Source organism: Ambystoma mexicanum, chromosome 8, assembly GCF_040938575.1.
Source record: "Ambystoma mexicanum isolate Mex_15411 chromosome 8, UKY_AmexF1_1, whole genome shotgun sequence".
NCBI classification, from domain to species: domain Eukaryota; kingdom Metazoa; phylum Chordata; class Amphibia; order Caudata; family Ambystomatidae; genus Ambystoma; species Ambystoma mexicanum.
The window spans coordinates 1260747653-1260763818 of record NC_090929.1 but is presented as its reverse complement, the minus strand read 5'-3'; the positions used below and the strand labels follow the sequence as shown (position 1 = coordinate 1260763818).

Sequence of the window (16166 nt, the reverse complement as noted above, 5' to 3'; positions counted from 1 at the left end):
ACGACCCGGAGTCGCTGAACTTGCAGGGTTGGCACCTGCAGTACTAGAGTTTGGAGGATACGATATCCCGGCTGACTGCAGAGAGGTTCTTGCAAAAGCCTGGGCTTCCTCAATTCTCAAAAGCTATGGACATCAGTGGAAGAGGTTCTGTCTGCTGCCGCTCACAGAAGATTAACCCTCTGCGGATTACGGCCCCTCTAGCATTGCCGCACCTAAGGTCACTGGCCAAAGCTGGACTGGCTCACGCCTTTATCGAGATGCATTGGCTGCCATTTCCCAATACACCAGAACTACAGGACGGGCGTCCTTGTGGTCTCATCGCCTGGTGAAGGAATTTATGAAGGGACTATTCCGATTGTTCCCGCCGGTGAAGGCCCCTGCCCCGGCGTGGGAGCTCAACGTGGTGCTGACCAGGCTCATGGGGGGGGGGGGGCCCATTCGAGCCTATGCATTTGGCGCTGTTGAAGTTCCTGTCGTGGAAGACAGCATTTCTTGTGGCCATCATCTCCGCACGACGAGTGTGAGAGATCCAGGACCTATCTTGCAAGCCTCCATACTTGACTTTTCACGACACGATGGTGGTGCTGTGGACGCACCCCTCCTTTATGCCCAAGGTGCCGTCGGACTTCCATCTCAACGAGCCCTTGGTTTTGCCAGTTTTCTTCCCGTCACCTTCGTCTCCGGCCGAGAGGACTTTTCACTCGCTGGATGTGGCTACAGCGTTAAAGTTCTACGTGGACCGCACAAAGAGTTTTCGGAAGACGTCATAGCTGTTTGTGAACTTTGGACCTGTGAATCAAGGAAAGGCTCTCTCGAAGACTTCCATTTCCAGATGGCTCTCCGGCTGCATCATGCACTGTCACCGGTTGGCAAACCGAACGCTGTCCGGCCGTCCGAGAGCCCATTCGACCAGAGCGATCGCTGCTACCACGGCATTCCTGTCTTGTGTGCCCCTGCTGGACACCTGCAGGGCTGCTATGTGGAGGTCGACGCACACCTTCTACTGCGTCTATCGGGACTCCAGGGAGGAGTCCAGGGTCGGCCAAGCAGTGCTGCGCAACCTGTTCGCCTAAGGTGAGCCTGGTAAGGAGGTAAGAGATGCTTAATGTTGAGTTGTTGTATTGCTTAATGTTGAGCCTGTTGCCACCTCCAGTGGTTGTGCATGTGTATACTGCTATGTATTCTTTTATTCATGAGCATGTGAATCCATGCCAGACCCCATGCTGGAGAAGGAACAAGTTGCTTACCTGTAACTGTTGTTCTCCAGCATGGGTCTGGCATGGATTCACATGCGAACCCTCCCTATTACGTGCTACCAAATCTGAAGATGGCTGCCAGGGGCGGGGCTTAGGGAGAGGGCAGTCATTGGCTGGGGGCAGTATGACCCAGACACCAGTGATTGGTTACTACTAACAAAGACAGATCAGAAACGAAACTGATACTGATTTTTTTCTTTACCGAGGATTCCCAGCCTGACGGGGAATATTCATGAGCATGTGAATCCATGCCAGACCCATGCTGGAGAACAACAATGCCAGACCCATGCTGGAGAACAACAGTTACAGGTAAGTAACTTGTTCCTTATTCCCGCTTACATTGTATTTGTGCATAGTTTCTTAGCAAGATGGTGATTTCGCTGCTTGTCGGCTATCCAGTCTAGCGTTCTGCTTTTTATGTGCATATGGGTAACGACAGTGTTTGAAACCTAAGTCGGATAGTGCATCGGCCACGGTAGAGGCAGTTGCATTGGTGGGGTTATTAAGCCCTAGGTTCAGGCCCCCAGGAATATGATCCAGGAAGTAGGTTTGATCTCACCCATGTGCATGAGGTCTGCTTCAAAGACTGTTGGGCCCTGGGGGGTCGATAGATGATATGAATGGTGGTACAGTCGGAGGAGGTGATCTTCAGAGAGCAGCTTGCAGTTCCCGTCCATAGGCCTGTAGATAGGTCTGATGTGGTAGATAGGTCTGATGTGGAGCGAGTCTCTAAAGAGGAGTGCTATGCCTCCACCCCTCGTGTCCAGCCTGTCAAATCTCAGTATAGTGAAACCGTCAGTAAGAGCTGAGGCTAGGGCAGGGTTAGAAGCTTGGCTGAGCCAGGTTTCGGAAATGGCTAACCGGTGTAGATTTTGGGAGAAGATTATGTTGTTGATGGCGTGGGCAGGGATAGATCTGGCGTTGATGAGGGCTCCTTCATAGGGGGCAATGTGGGAGAACTTTAAGTGCAGGTGATGTCAAGTCTGTGCTTGTGGCTTGCAGTTGCATATCCAGGGTCCTGCTGGGTAGAGTGGTCTTAGGGTTGAGTGACGTTTCCCTGGCGTGGGGGGAGTGGGTGTTATTAGTGCGGTGGGGGCACTTCGCTGCAGTAGAAGTTAGCTCAGTTTTCCTATGAGAGTGACCACTGGCTTCAGGTAGAGCTGACCCTTGGAGCTTGTTCTTAATAGCTTGCACACAATAGCGGTGCGTTCTGAGGCCCAGGTGATGCTCCACTCACTCAATTTTGAGGTGATGAATACAAATTTGCTTGCATCAGTTCAAAATATTTACCATTTGAAAGTTGTGATGTGTTTTTGGTGTAATTTGCAATGAGTGGCTGGAAAGCAGATGGGACTTCATCATAGCAATGTGCAGGAGGAAATTGCTTCTTTATATGCAGAGAAGGAATTAGAATGTTAACGCAGTTCTACATAGGTACGTTTGAGGATGGTAAAGGAATCTCTCCGTTCTAGATTTCTATTTCTCTCTCCGGCAGGAGCACAAGACTTTAACGTTCATATTTTGGCTAGGTGTCCTTTCACAGAGCTGGTGGAATTGATAGGCCTTGTATACATTTATTTCAATACGTGTTTCAGTGAATAGCTATGCTGGACACCATATTGTACCATTGCTTGCATTACTTAAAAAGCTACTCGTCTATTTCCTTGACCGCTTCGCTTATTTTTTGTAACACTGATTACTCTTTTAAAGCATGTTGCACCCTTAATGTAGGGGAGATTCTTTATGGTGGACTTTGATGCAAGATGTACACATCCGGAAAAATGTGTTGAGTGTTTTTCAAGTGTTCTTGAGTCCTCTGTAGCACTGTGGCTTAAATGATATTTTCTTAATATCTGACCACCTCGCTCAAGAGAAGTTCTTTTTTTGTCTTTATACTTGCATCTCAAATGACTGTTTAGTGTTTTTTCCCACACTTTTAGGACCAAACTCTGATAAGGATGGAATGCATCATACTGTCACGAAGTACAGAGGCATTATAACACTGTACAGGCATCAGCAAGCTGCTTTTGCAATCACAAGTAGAAGGGGTCCTACACCAAAAGCCACCAAAACCCAAATTGCAGATCTCCAATCGGGAAACAGTGCAAGCATATCCTCAGAAGTTGATGAGGTACCTTTTTCCTGTTATTAATTGACATCAATGTTTGCTAAATGTTGCCTTCCCATTTCCTTTTGCATGAAAATGATCCTAGCAAAAAAATGTTACTTTGGAATATCAGGATTTGTAAGAATATATGTGAAAAGGTAATATAATGATGGCAATAGTTGATAGTATAGGTTCAAGAATGCTTTATGGCTTTGCTGCTGAACACAGCTCCAACTCCACCTGTGTTTCAACTGACAATGATTGCACAGACCTTCAACATTATTTTACGCACCCAACTCTCGAGCGCTTCCACACACATCCTTTCCTGACTACAGCGGACTTAACAATGTGTTCAATTGAGTGCATTGTTCTTGTGGTATTCTAGAGTGCATATGACTATTGTTTCTTTTTTATGGTACAACACCTGTAACCATTTATACTCAAACAAGGATCTATTTGGTTTGTAGTTAGATTGTTTTATTTTTTCAGGAAAGTGGTTATCTTCAATATTACTCATCTGATAGGATGTTTCAGGATGTGGACTAAAACCATGATTTTGCAGTTCTCCTCGTGCAAGGTTTGGCTCCATCTGTATAACTCCCACTTATCAATACGAGGAAATTCCTGTCCAGCCGATTGTTTATTTTTTATTTTTTTACCAAAAAACAGTAAAATCCCACCACAGGATCCATGCACCTTGAAAAACAAGTTTTGAGTTGATCTACCTCTGCAGTTTTCAGATCAGTGTCCACTGGCTCAGAAGACCCCATTAGTGTGTCGATGTTTGATATACACATTTCTCAATGATCTCTGCAATGTGTGCTTTTACTCAATAAGCTCTTACTGAGCTATCTCCCAACAATCTTGACACCGTTAATGCAATTAAATTGTGGTTTCCACTTCTCAGAGCAGATGTAAAACTACTTTTGTGGAGATGAGCCCTGAACAAAGAAAATGCATTTTCGTCTCAAACTTTTCTTGGTTTTAATGTGCTTACTTTAATTTTAACCTTCTCGCTGAGTAAAAAAGTGCTGTTACTGGATTCATCTTTTTGTTTTATGGACAGGAACCTGCCATCTTTGTCGTACCTTGAGATAGCATTGATTGAACGTTTATTATAGCGCATGCAGTGACTGTCTGGCACTTTCAAAAATGCGACAAATTGACACTGGAAAAAAAAACAATTGGTATTGTGATTTCGTGTTGGATATCCATAACTAGAGGTCCTGTTTTAGAGACCTATTCAGAATTAGGTTTCCATCATGCTTTTGCGTACATAATTGCTCTACAGTTTTCAAAAAGCATAGTAGACCAATATTTGCCAAGTGATTATGGAGATTAAAGATGTAAAGCTCTACTGGCAACAAACGCACATATTGCTGCATTCAGCATGCTAGGTTTGACTTTATGCAGCATAGGCTACTTAGTTTTTGAAGTAAAATTGTCTAAACTACAGCTAGATACCACAAGAAAGTTGGTATACACAAATGGAACGTAAAGGAATGCATAAATAAAAGGATTATAAATGAATAGTGGATACAATTGTAAACAAGAACTGGAAGTTAACATAACCTACTAATCCCAAAATGCTACGGACTTTAGCCTCAGCCCATTCTTATGTCCATTCTTCTCAAACTGCAAGCTTGATTGGCTTGATTGCATATTATTCTTTTGTAAGATGTGGATTATGTTATTGGTAATCCCGTTGCACTTCACCCCTTCGGAAGCCAAATAAAGTTGTGACTTTAAAAAAATATATTCTAGTTTTACATCGAAGTAATGAAAAGACTAGAACACTCAACATGAGCAATCCCATTGAAACAGAAATATGACAAAATGTTTTGGCAACACAATGTACACCTGGTGCTTTGCTGGTAGTCCTCTTTATCGAACGAATGGTCAAGTTACATCCTACGCTGCGTACAAGTGGCCTTAATATCAACCCACAGCATTTGTAATTTATAGCGCGCCTGCACACAAGTGTTGCTAGGGGAGACGAGACCAGGGTGGGAGGGAAACAAAGGTAGGACAAAACAACAATCTTACTAGGCCTCGTGTCATTCAGATCGCACAATGTGGGGAAGACGGAAGGGAGAACTGCATGCAACTCAATAAGTGCAACCAGCGGGTGGCTCAAAATGCAGAGAGAAGGGACTGTAGAGTTGCAGGTACAGACCCTTAAGTGCTGGGGAAGCCCGGAGGAGGGCAACTGGACATGCAGGACCCTGGGCCCGAGTTCCGAGGGTATCCAGGTGACCAGTACGCAGAGCAGTCTGGTACGTTAGGGGAGAGGAAGAGAGAAAGCATAAGTGAAAAGGAAGGTCTTGAGTTGCTTTCGGAACCAGAGGTGGTTCTGCTCAAGTTTGAGAAAGGCAGGGAGGCTGTTCCAGAGAGAGGCCCCAGCTGAGGAGAGATCTGCCCCAAATCTCTGCTTGGCGAAGCGTCTGACCCTCAGAGCTGGAGGTGGATGAGCGGAGAGCTCGAGAAGGAAGATGTTTTGGAAGTGAAAGTTGGTGGTAGAGCAGTCCCAGGCCACAGAAAGCCTTGTGGACGATGCAGGGGGTCTTGAATTTGATCCTTGCAGCCACGGGAGCCAGTGAAGAGATTTCAGGGCTGGATAGAGATGATCCCTGGGCTTGAGGCCAAGGACAAGTCTTGCAGTCCTGTTCTGGATATGTTGTAAAGGTCGAAGAGTAGCAGCATGCAGATTTAAAAAGAGGCTGTTGTGTTTTATTTGTTGGGGAGGGTGTAACTTGGGCTGTTACTTGCTGGCTTTCCCCCTGCATTGTGGTCCTCTGTCTTCTTGGGCAGCAGCACGGCCTGGATGTTGGGCAGGACAGCGCCCTGGGCAGTGGTGACTTTGCCCAGGAGCTTGTTGAGCTCCTTGTCATTGCGGATGGCGAGCTGCATGTGTCTGGGGGATGATGCAGGTAGTCTTGCTGTCCCGGGCGGCATTGCCTGCCAGCTCGAGGATCTCATCAGTCAGGTACTTGGAGCACAGCAGCCAGGTAAACGGGGGCTCTGGCTCCCACCCGATGACCAGAGCTCTGGAGACAGTGAACTTCTGGGGGAAAGTGAGAAAGTACTGGGGCATATTACACTTTGATATCACATGTAGAACCTATACCTCACGTTACTCGGACAACAAATTACAACACCCACCCAACCTGGGACCCAGCCACCATGTTTCCTTACCCTCCTGTGTAAGGCCTACTACGTACTTGTTGAGAAGGTGACCGTAGCCTCACTAGGCCGGCAGAAGCATTCCCCAGTCTGATAAACATACTATGGAAAATATTTGCTCGCACCACCTGGGATGAATTGTCCTCTGTCAAGGGTGTGAACGCCCTGGATTTTTTTGATTTTTATTAACTAATAACATGATGCTGGTAATTCGATATCTCAAAGGGAAATTTGCTAATTGGATACCCGTGTCATAAGCGCCATGCAAAAAGCATAGTGTGAACCGATGCCCTGCTACATCAGTATCCTGATACGCAGCACCTGCTTTCAGTGGTACAAAGCAGGATCAGTGGTTACAGGAGCCCTCTTGACGGATACAGTTACATCCATGTCTCTGCAGCGCTGGGGCTGCAATTACAATATGCACCCATGTTCCAAAAACTGCATAACTCTAGTGATCCTGTCCTGGAGGCACACTAAACTGTAAATTTAAGACATACCCGAGTTAGGGTATGGTGGCCAGCATCTCTGAGTTATCCCAGCCACATTAAATTGATTTTGCACATGTCAGCCCTGTGGGCTCAGTTATGCTGTGGAAGGATTGTGTATTCCTCCCAGGCAAGGCCCACCGCTGTCCACTGACATGACTGTGGCCTTTTGAGGGCAGGGGGATAGGGGACAGTTTCTCTTCTTTTTCTTGTAAAGTGCGGATAACACCCTTTGCCCCATGACAGCCACTCGACAGGACGCGCTGCCATGGGAACAGAAACTAAGAGGCACACCCATTCACAGGGAGCCAGGCCTCACACCAGGGTGATGCATTTCTAAAGACATTCCTTCTTATTGAGAAGGAAAGGGGGCAGTGTTAGTGTAGCCAGAGAGGTGTCTGTACCGTTTTGAGCGGGTTCTGCCATTTTGATTCTCTCCGCCTCTTTCGCTTTCCTGTCCCCTCCAGTTCCTCTGGGGCAAATTACTTTCAGTGCGACTTCACAAGGGCACACATTTCAAGATCAAGGATTGGGCACCTAAAACAGGCTAATTTTAGTCCAATAACCTGGGAACCTTTGCCTATAGAAGTTGAAGTCTCCCACTACCTTGAGTCATCTTGAAGCATCTTTGGACCATCACTTGAGAAGATTTCCTTGGACCCTACTCGGAGAGCAGTACTTTCTAAAGTCATTCAGTTATGAGGTGTAGGCAGGTGTTACAAAGGCAGAGGCAAGCTCTGTCCCCTAACCATCTCCAGGTACCATTGGGGAGAATACTGCTGCTGGACTGTAGGCCTGCCTCTCTTCCCACAACCCTCTTGCCTAGGACCTCGCTGTGCTGCAGGTCCCCTGAAGGTTTGTACGCCAGACTCCATGTCTGGAGCCAGAGAAATGGACAGACATCGGCACTTGATACCCTGGAGTGGGACTCTCAACACCTGGAAGCAAGAACAGCCAAGATTCCGGTTGTCTTCTACTACCCACTCCGAGCCGTGGTTCCAGCGTGCCTCGACGCCGAGCAATCCAGCAGGACCCCTCGACTCTGCCCTTTGGCACCCGTTGCTCTCCGAGCATCTGTTCGCTGGTTGACACCATTCACCACTGCATGCCATTGCCTCAGTTTGAACTACGAAGTACTCCTGCCTTGACTTGCTCAAGTCGCTGTCCGAAACACCACCTTCGTCGCTGCTCCTTTGAGTCACCTGACCATGGTATTCCCAGAACCGTGACTTAAGAGCCTCTGCATCAAACCGACTCGCCTGCGCATCTAGGTACCAGCTCGACCGTCGTCGATCCTTGGCCTCCGAACCAGACAAGGTAACCACCCCATCTGACCAGCTCGAGTAGACGCTTTAGCTCCCCTTCCGTTTCACTCGTTCGACCCTGACTCGATGCCATCTTGCCGCTAGACCATCACTATTACCGTACCTGTGACTTGAGTGGACACTGAGAAGCTTAGTTCGATTCCGTTGATTCCCCAAGACATTTGCATTGGTGATATTGACTGGTATGGGCTCCCCCGAACCCTCATTGGTGCTACCTCGACCATTGTATAGCTGAATTAATGGTAGCCTAAGGCATGTCGCAGAGTCTGCCTTATTCGCAAGCACTTCAGCACAGCAGAAGCCGAGATATCCATGCCGTCAGAAGGCTGACATAATCTCAGAAGGCGTCCCGCTTTAAACGATTGTCCCCCTCGGCAGTTCTCCTGACGAGAGAGCGTGGTTCCCAAGGCCACAGGGAGAGATGTGCTTGAGACAGACCGCCACGCTGATAAGAAATGCACTCCGGCCAAACTCTTTGCACTGTTGGGACCTGTATTGGTGGAACCTTTGATACTTGTGGCAGGCAGCTGTCTCTACCCTTCTGCCTTCTACAGCACTGGCACGGAGTGCGGAGCAACCGTGTTGCCTGAGAGTGGGAGACCTCCCTGGTCCCATTTAAGAGGGAGTAGGGCAACTAGGGTGGCCTGATCCCGACTGTGTGATCGGAGCGGTAGTCTCCGTTCTGAGTATGCAGGGCCACTGATTACAGAGAGGCTGGGGCACGATTCAACTTTGATTTCTCTACTGCGGCGGAGTCACAGCTCTGATCCCCTCAGACCCTAGGCATCGGACCGGCGGCTGCAACTGACTGAGGAGTCCCTCCGGATTCAATTAGCAGGTACTCTACCCCCCCCTACATGCTAATCCCTGCAGGAATCAAATGCGTTCTTGGACTACTGCTTCCTCGTAGACTGTCTAACACCATGGCATTGCTGTGACAGCAGAGGCCTAGCACGCCTTGCCCTGTGAGACCGGGCTGGAGCAGACACTCCTCGCCACTGTGAACGCATCCAGAGCTCTCGCAGAGGGGGATTCTTCCCGATCTTGGTGGGGAATAGGATTGTCTCCCACCATACTCGGACACCGGCTGCGGGAGTACACTACATCCCGCGCGTGTTTCGGCCCTCAACTGCACAGCCTCTACTATTAGAAGTTAGGCTGGGCTACGAGGTACAGGGGACAAATAAGCTGCCGGCTCTGCCAAATGCGCAGGGTGAGAACCTTATTCGCAGCCAGTTATGACCTGCCTAGCCCCCCCGCGTAGTGCGGCGGGAGTGCTGCGAGTCAGTGGCACTTGATCCCAAACAAAAGTCAGACCCTGCCGACTACAGTATTCTCTTCATGGTGATGGGCATCTCCAGTGTAGCCTCCTCAGACCGTAACTAACCAACGTGTACAACACCACCTGCCTTACCTCGGACACTTCCTGCACCTTCTGCTAATACGCACTGCAGTTATATGGTTCAAGCTGACTATAAACCTTTGATAAGTCTGTGTTGGATGCTGGGTGCCAGTATACCTTCGTGGGAGGCCACAATTAATTCCGCCCAACACAGGGTTAGCCCTTCAAGATATCGCTTGGGGGTTGCAGTGAGCCTGCCTGATGTGGGAAATGGGGTTCACGACCGTTGGCCTCGGTAATCCCAACATGGTGACTGATCTAGGTGGCCAATACCTGCAAGTTATCATCCGGCCTGAATATAAGAAGTCGCTCTGTAAGTTGCACCTGCAGTTCTTGGCCCTCATTGTGACTGCACCATCGCCAACCATAATCCGGACCCACGAGACACTGAGGGCATGGCGCGGTGGGAGAAATGTTAACAGTCTGTACCGCTTAGTGGATGCTGAGCCACTGCTTGTTGATTGTGGTGAAAGGATCGACCCCCTCCCCCCCACCCTTTATCCCCCCTTCCCTCACCCCCCTGACATCGGGCAAGAGTTACACAATCGCACTCGCTGGTGACACCTCCCGGTAGGTTTGATCTCATGAACTGCTGTGCTGCACTGCCTGACGACGGACATCCTCGCTTTGGTTACTGAGGGGTGGGGCCTGAAAACTCCAGCTGTTCACCTTGCTAGAGCTGTCCCCATCATAGAGCCATGCCTCAGCCTTACACATATCCTGGTGCGGTCATGACTAAGGGGGCCAGCAAGAAACCAAGCTCAATTAATATGTTCACCAAATCAACAACAAAACCTGGCGAGGCCCAGCCAGAAGCCGAAGCCCCTCCTACAACATCCACAGACGCCACAGAACTCCAAAAGATGAAGTACATGCGAGAGGGGTTTACGACACTTCACACAAAGCTTTGATATGAGCCGGCCGAGCCGCTCTATCGAGGCCCAGATGGAGAAGACTGACTCCCGAGTAACTGAAGTGGAATTGAGGGTCGGCCTGACAGAGGATGATAAGTTGTCACTCCAATCTGAGGTATCCTAGCTATCCAGGCAAGTTCAAGTGATCAGCAAAAAGAATGAAGATTTGGAGTCAAGGTCCAGGTGCAATAACCTGCGCATTATCAACGTTCCCGAGCGGGAAGTTGATGGCCCTATGGAAGACTTTGTGGAGCGCATAGTTTTCTCATTACTAGATGCATTTAAGCTCTTGCCACAGTTTGCGATTGAATGGGACACTGATCACTAGCCGCAAAACCAAATCCTGGGGCTCCACCCGCCCTATCATTGCCAGAGTACTAAACTATCGAGGCAGGAATGCTTTGTTACACGCGGCCAGAGCTAAAGGTGAGCAAATGCTTGGCTCCACCAGGATCCATCTGTATCCATACTTCTCTGTTGCTATCCAAAAAGAGCGAAAGTCATTCCTAGCAGCCAAGAAACGACTCTGAGAATTAAGTGTCAAATATTCCATGATGTACCCAGCGACACTGAGGATCGTACTTTCGTACAGGGTTTACATTTTCAGTATTCCTGAGGAAGCCTCCAAGTTCATAGATGAAAATTTTCCTGGCTAGCAACTGACTGCCGTTTCCCTTTGGTCATTATCTGATTTCTTTTGATGCAATGCCTTCCCATGCAACCCTGGGGATCGATGCCCGGTCCGCCTGATTGTTTTTCTCTCATTGATACTTATTGCTGATCCAAGTTCGTAGTTCCTGAAGGCCCGTACTAACTAAGTGCCATACAACTCTTCGCTTTTCAAATTATGCACCACACTATGCCTCACGTCAGTTTGGACACTGTTCCTGGCCAGCGCACGGCCCCCATGCAGTGCTGCGATCATTGTTCTTATGGTTTGAGGTTTTTCTGGGGTTTCACTCTTCTGATTGGGAGGTGGGTGGAGGTGGGGGCGGAAGAGGAGGGACAAATGGTTGAAAAAATGCTTCACATGTGACTGGGGATACGAGTTGTACGTTGCCCCCGAGCTGAAGGCCCATGACTCGATATTCTCCTGCAAGGACAAGATCATGCTGGGCATGTGGATATCAGGTTGCCCTTGCACTGATGCTGACTTACCTATTAGATTGCAGCTGAAAGCATAGTATGTATGAACTGGAATATTAGGGGATTGGGGAACCCTTTTAAAATGTGTAAACTGCAACTGTATATTGAACAACATAAGGTTAAGTTGCATTTCTTACAGGAAACGCATGCGCTATCTGGCGGGTGCGACAGATTCGCAGGCCTTGGGGCCCCCAGCGCTACTATACCACCTATTCCTTACAAAGTCGTGGGGCTTTGACCTTAATCCATAAATCCCTTAAAGTCACCCTAAAGCTTGCACATGTCGATCCTCTGGGTCGTTACGTTTTATTGTTTGGCTCATTTCTCAGACAGGAGATGGTCCTACTCAATGTGTATGGTCCCAATATTGATGACCCTGATTTTTTTTTTCTCCCAGCACTCTTCCCTGTTGTCTGGGTTTCCCCTCATTCCTGTTAGTTAGATCTGGCACAAAACCCTGCAAACTCTCCAGGGGTGCTAGGACCATTATAGAAATGCAGGCCCTTCTGGGGGCGGTGATCGACGCTTGGAGACTGATTTATCCCAATTCCTTTCTGATGGCTTTCTCCTTTTACTCATCAGTGCATGACTCACTCTCGCACTGACAGATGGCTATTATCCAATGTCCTAGTCAGAACTATAGATCAAATTAACATCCTACCTAGGACCTACTCGGATCACTCCCCGATTAGTCTTGCTGCGGTTGGGGAGGGTGGCAGAGTGGCACGCTTATGGAGGCTGAAACCCAACGCCTTGCTGGATCCAGTATTTGAATCCGAACTGGGAGCCAATATTGATGACTTTTTTGCCTTTAATACCGATCAGTTGAGTCTCAGGGCACCCTTTGGGTTGCTTTGGCAAAGGAAGCGGGATCCTTGAGGTGATTTGCAAATTAATTATTGAGAGCGAGCCCTGTTTTACTGGATTGGAAAAGCACTATGCATCATCCCCGACCGTGGCTATACTGAAGGGACATGGGGATAGAGCTGGATATCTTCCGAGCCCAGTCGGACCAAAAGCGTAAATTCTTGGATGTTCCCCATGCAGCCAGGATATACGGCGAGGGCAAACAGCCCGGGTGCCTATTGGCCAGATTAGACGAGAGAGGGGGGCTCCCCATATACCTGCAATTTAGAGAGAAGATGGTAGTATCGCCCTCTCGGCCCAGGAGATTAATGAGTTTCGTTCCTTCTATGAAGTGCTCTATACTAATGCAGATACGTCACGTAATGCAGATATCGAATCCTTCCTGAAACGCATCCCTCTCTCGATGTTATCTACGGAGACCAGGGAGACACTGGATTGCCCAATGACCATGGAAGAAATATCTGAGGCAATAGACTCATCTGGGTGGGTACCCGGATCCGATGGGCTCACCACCAAGTTTTATGAATGTTACAAAGGTCATCTGGTACCCTGACTAGTGGCTGTTTGTGAGGAGGCATGCATGGTCAGGGTACTAACCCCCTCCCCCCACCATTAGGCGGTTAACTCTGTGCTACTGAAACCTGACAAATTAACAAGGGGGGTCCTGGAAGTCCCTCTGCCAGACAAACCAGCCACGCAGTGTGGCTCTTACCGACCTCGTTTCCTCATTAATTGTGATGTCAAAATATTTGCCAAGTTTCTAGCCCTCCGGCTGGCACCATATGTCGTTCGTCGTTCACCCGATCAGTCTGGTTTTATCCTGAGGCGCTCCACCGCTCTTAACATTCTTCGCTTATTTGACATCCTGGCCCGAATTGACCCTGAGGTGTAAGCTGTTGCTGCCACTTCAGACATGCAAAAAGCATTCAATTCAGTTTCCTGGAAATTCCTGTGGCTTGTATTGGAGAAAAGCAATTTTGGCCCCTGCTTCATGTCCTGGGTGAAATTACTCTATGCGTCCCCGTTCTCCATGGTCCGCACCGAAGATCGATGTTCTCCAGTATGGGGTCTGGCATGGATTCACATGCTCATGAATATTCCCCGTCAGGCTGGGAATCCTCGGTAAAGAAAAAATCAGTATCGGGTTCGTTTCTGATCTCTCTTTCGTAGTAACCAATCACTGATCTCTGCGTCATACTGACCACAGCCAATGACTGCCATCTCCCTAAGCCCCGCCTCTGGCAGCCATCTTCAGATTTTTACCGCACGTTCAAGTGTTGGGAGTCCTCGTGCTTAGCTCTCGAGCTTTTACTGCGTGTTTCGCGCATTTTCAGGTGAATTTTCACTTTTTTTCGGTTAATCGAGCCTCAAGCTCCACCGTTTCTACTCCCGTTAACGGGTACCCATTGCGGGATTTTCCTACGCCCCTCACGGGTGAAGAATTTGTCGAATCTACCTCTTGGAGGATTCCAGAAGATTCACTCGGCCCCAAGCTGTTTCGCAGCTGCCCTGGATGCGGGCTGCAGAATGTGTTTAAGGAGGACGAACATTCGCGATGCCTCTACTGTCTTCATGGGGACAAGACTCATGTAGAAAAAGACTGCCAGTTCTGCAAGAACTTGTCGGAGAGGACCATGAGGGACTGTCGATCTCGTCTCGCCAGCTGGTTGGAGAAGGGCTCGACAGGTGAGAAGAAAGGGTCCGAGCGGGCTTCTAAGTCCTGTGCGGGTGCCCCGGCGACGGGGGCCCAACACCAGGCCAAGCGCCGCGAGTCCGCTGGCTCCGGGAGCGCCGAAAGGTCGGGCTCTTCGGTCGCCAGGCAGGGCGCACCTTCCCCGGCACCGTCAACCACGAGCCAGTGCTCCGGTTCGGGGAAGAGGAAGTCCGAGACCCCGGGTAAGCTTCGGGAGAAGCCCCGTCCGATCTCGGGAGAGGGGGAGCGAGGCGTCGCCCCTCCCCCTAAGGAGAAGGCCCAGGACACACCTAAGGTGGTGAAGGCCCCTACCCAGCAGGCAAAGGCCTCTATCGAGGCGATTGCAGCGACTCTGGCCATGCCGGCAGAGACCCCGCCAGCGGAGACTGCCTCCGGGACTAGAGTTTCTCTGCCGCCAAGGAGGGAATCCTCTTTTCAGCCCATCGTCATGGCCCCCACGATGGAACAAGGTGGGGGGGGCACGGTAGCCTCCTCGAGCTCGGAGTCAGCCTCGGAGGGGGAACTGATCGAGGTCGCGAGGAATCTCGAAGTACATTTCGAGAAGGTTCGGTCCCGCAAGGAAGATCCTCAGGAGATAACCGAGGAAGACGACGATGGCGAGGAAGAGCAGCCTTCCCTTCCGGCGCAGCCAGAACCTAGGCCTCAGGATAGCTCGGCGGCCATTTTGTTTGCGATCCAGTCCTTATGCTCTGAGATGGACGAGATTACCACGGCCCAGGCCGGAGGACCCGCAACCTGGCCCGTCGTGAAGTCCTCAGAACAAACGACGGAGGACCCAACCCTCTCCTTCGCTCGCCCCCGTATGGCCTGCAGTTCCCTCCTCTTCCTCCCACGAGTCGGGAGATGAGGGTGCAGTGGGCTCGACGACGGGTTCTGAGGGCGACGACGGAACGGGTCTCCCGTCTCACGGGCATCTCCGCCCGACGAGATTGGCTCATTCCACGCCATGATCGCCAGGGCGTCCGAATTGATCCAGCTCTGCCCGGAGGAGCAGAAAAAGGAAGGTTTCCTCTATCAGCGCCGGGAGGCCAAGAGGAAGACTGTCATCGCGGTGCCTCTAATAGATGACATCTGGGAGGAGGGCCTGTCGGTACTCAAGAACCCCTCCACGGCACCAGCCAAACGGGACCAGTACAAGAAGTAGTACCGGGTCCCCGAGACCACTCCCCTGTGCCTCAGGGCCCAGCCAACACCAGACTCTGTCGTCTCGGCGGCGGCGAAGAAGAAAGCGGCGGGGTGAGGAGCCTCAACGTCGAATTCCCCTCCGGACGGCGAGGGAAAGAAGTTGGACGCCATGGGGCGACGGGTCATTTCGTCGGCGGCGACGACGATCAAAGCGGCCAACGCCCTGGTGATCGAGGCCCGTTACGACAGGGAGATCTGGTTTAAGATGGCCCCCATATTGGACTTCCTACCGGACGACAAGAGGTCCGAGGCCCTGGAAATACTTCAAGAAGGCGAGGTGGCGTCGGACCACGCCATAACGTTGGCAACCGATATTGCAGATACCGGGTTCCTCCAGCTGGGCAACGGAGTTTGCCTACGACGATGGGGTTGGCTCCGGGTGACCGACTTCCGTCAGGACGTCCAGACCAGGGTGTTGAACATGCCGTTTGACGGCAGCAACTTGTTCGGGAAGGCGGTGGACGAATCCCTCCAAGCCATAAAGACTGATACGGAGACGGCCCGCGCCCTAGGAGCCCTTTAGCAACGACGGCCCTTTCGGAGCTCCGGAGGCAGACAGGGGGCCTCCAAGGGATCCAG

At 50.1% G+C, this 16166-nt stretch overlaps 1 protein-coding gene across 2 annotated transcripts in view; it reads left to right on the top strand.

The window, feature by feature from the left end:
• BTAF1 (B-TFIID TATA-box binding protein associated factor 1) overlaps window positions 1-16166 on the top strand; it is a 2675064-nt gene that overhangs the window by 1451190 nt on the left and 1207708 nt on the right. For both annotated transcript variants that reach the window (XM_069611378.1, XM_069611379.1), the window contains one exon: window positions 3197-3387. In XM_069611378.1, coding sequence (XP_069467479.1) covers window positions 3197-3387 — 191 coding nt within the window. The remainder of the gene's footprint in view (window positions 1-3196; window positions 3388-16166) is intronic.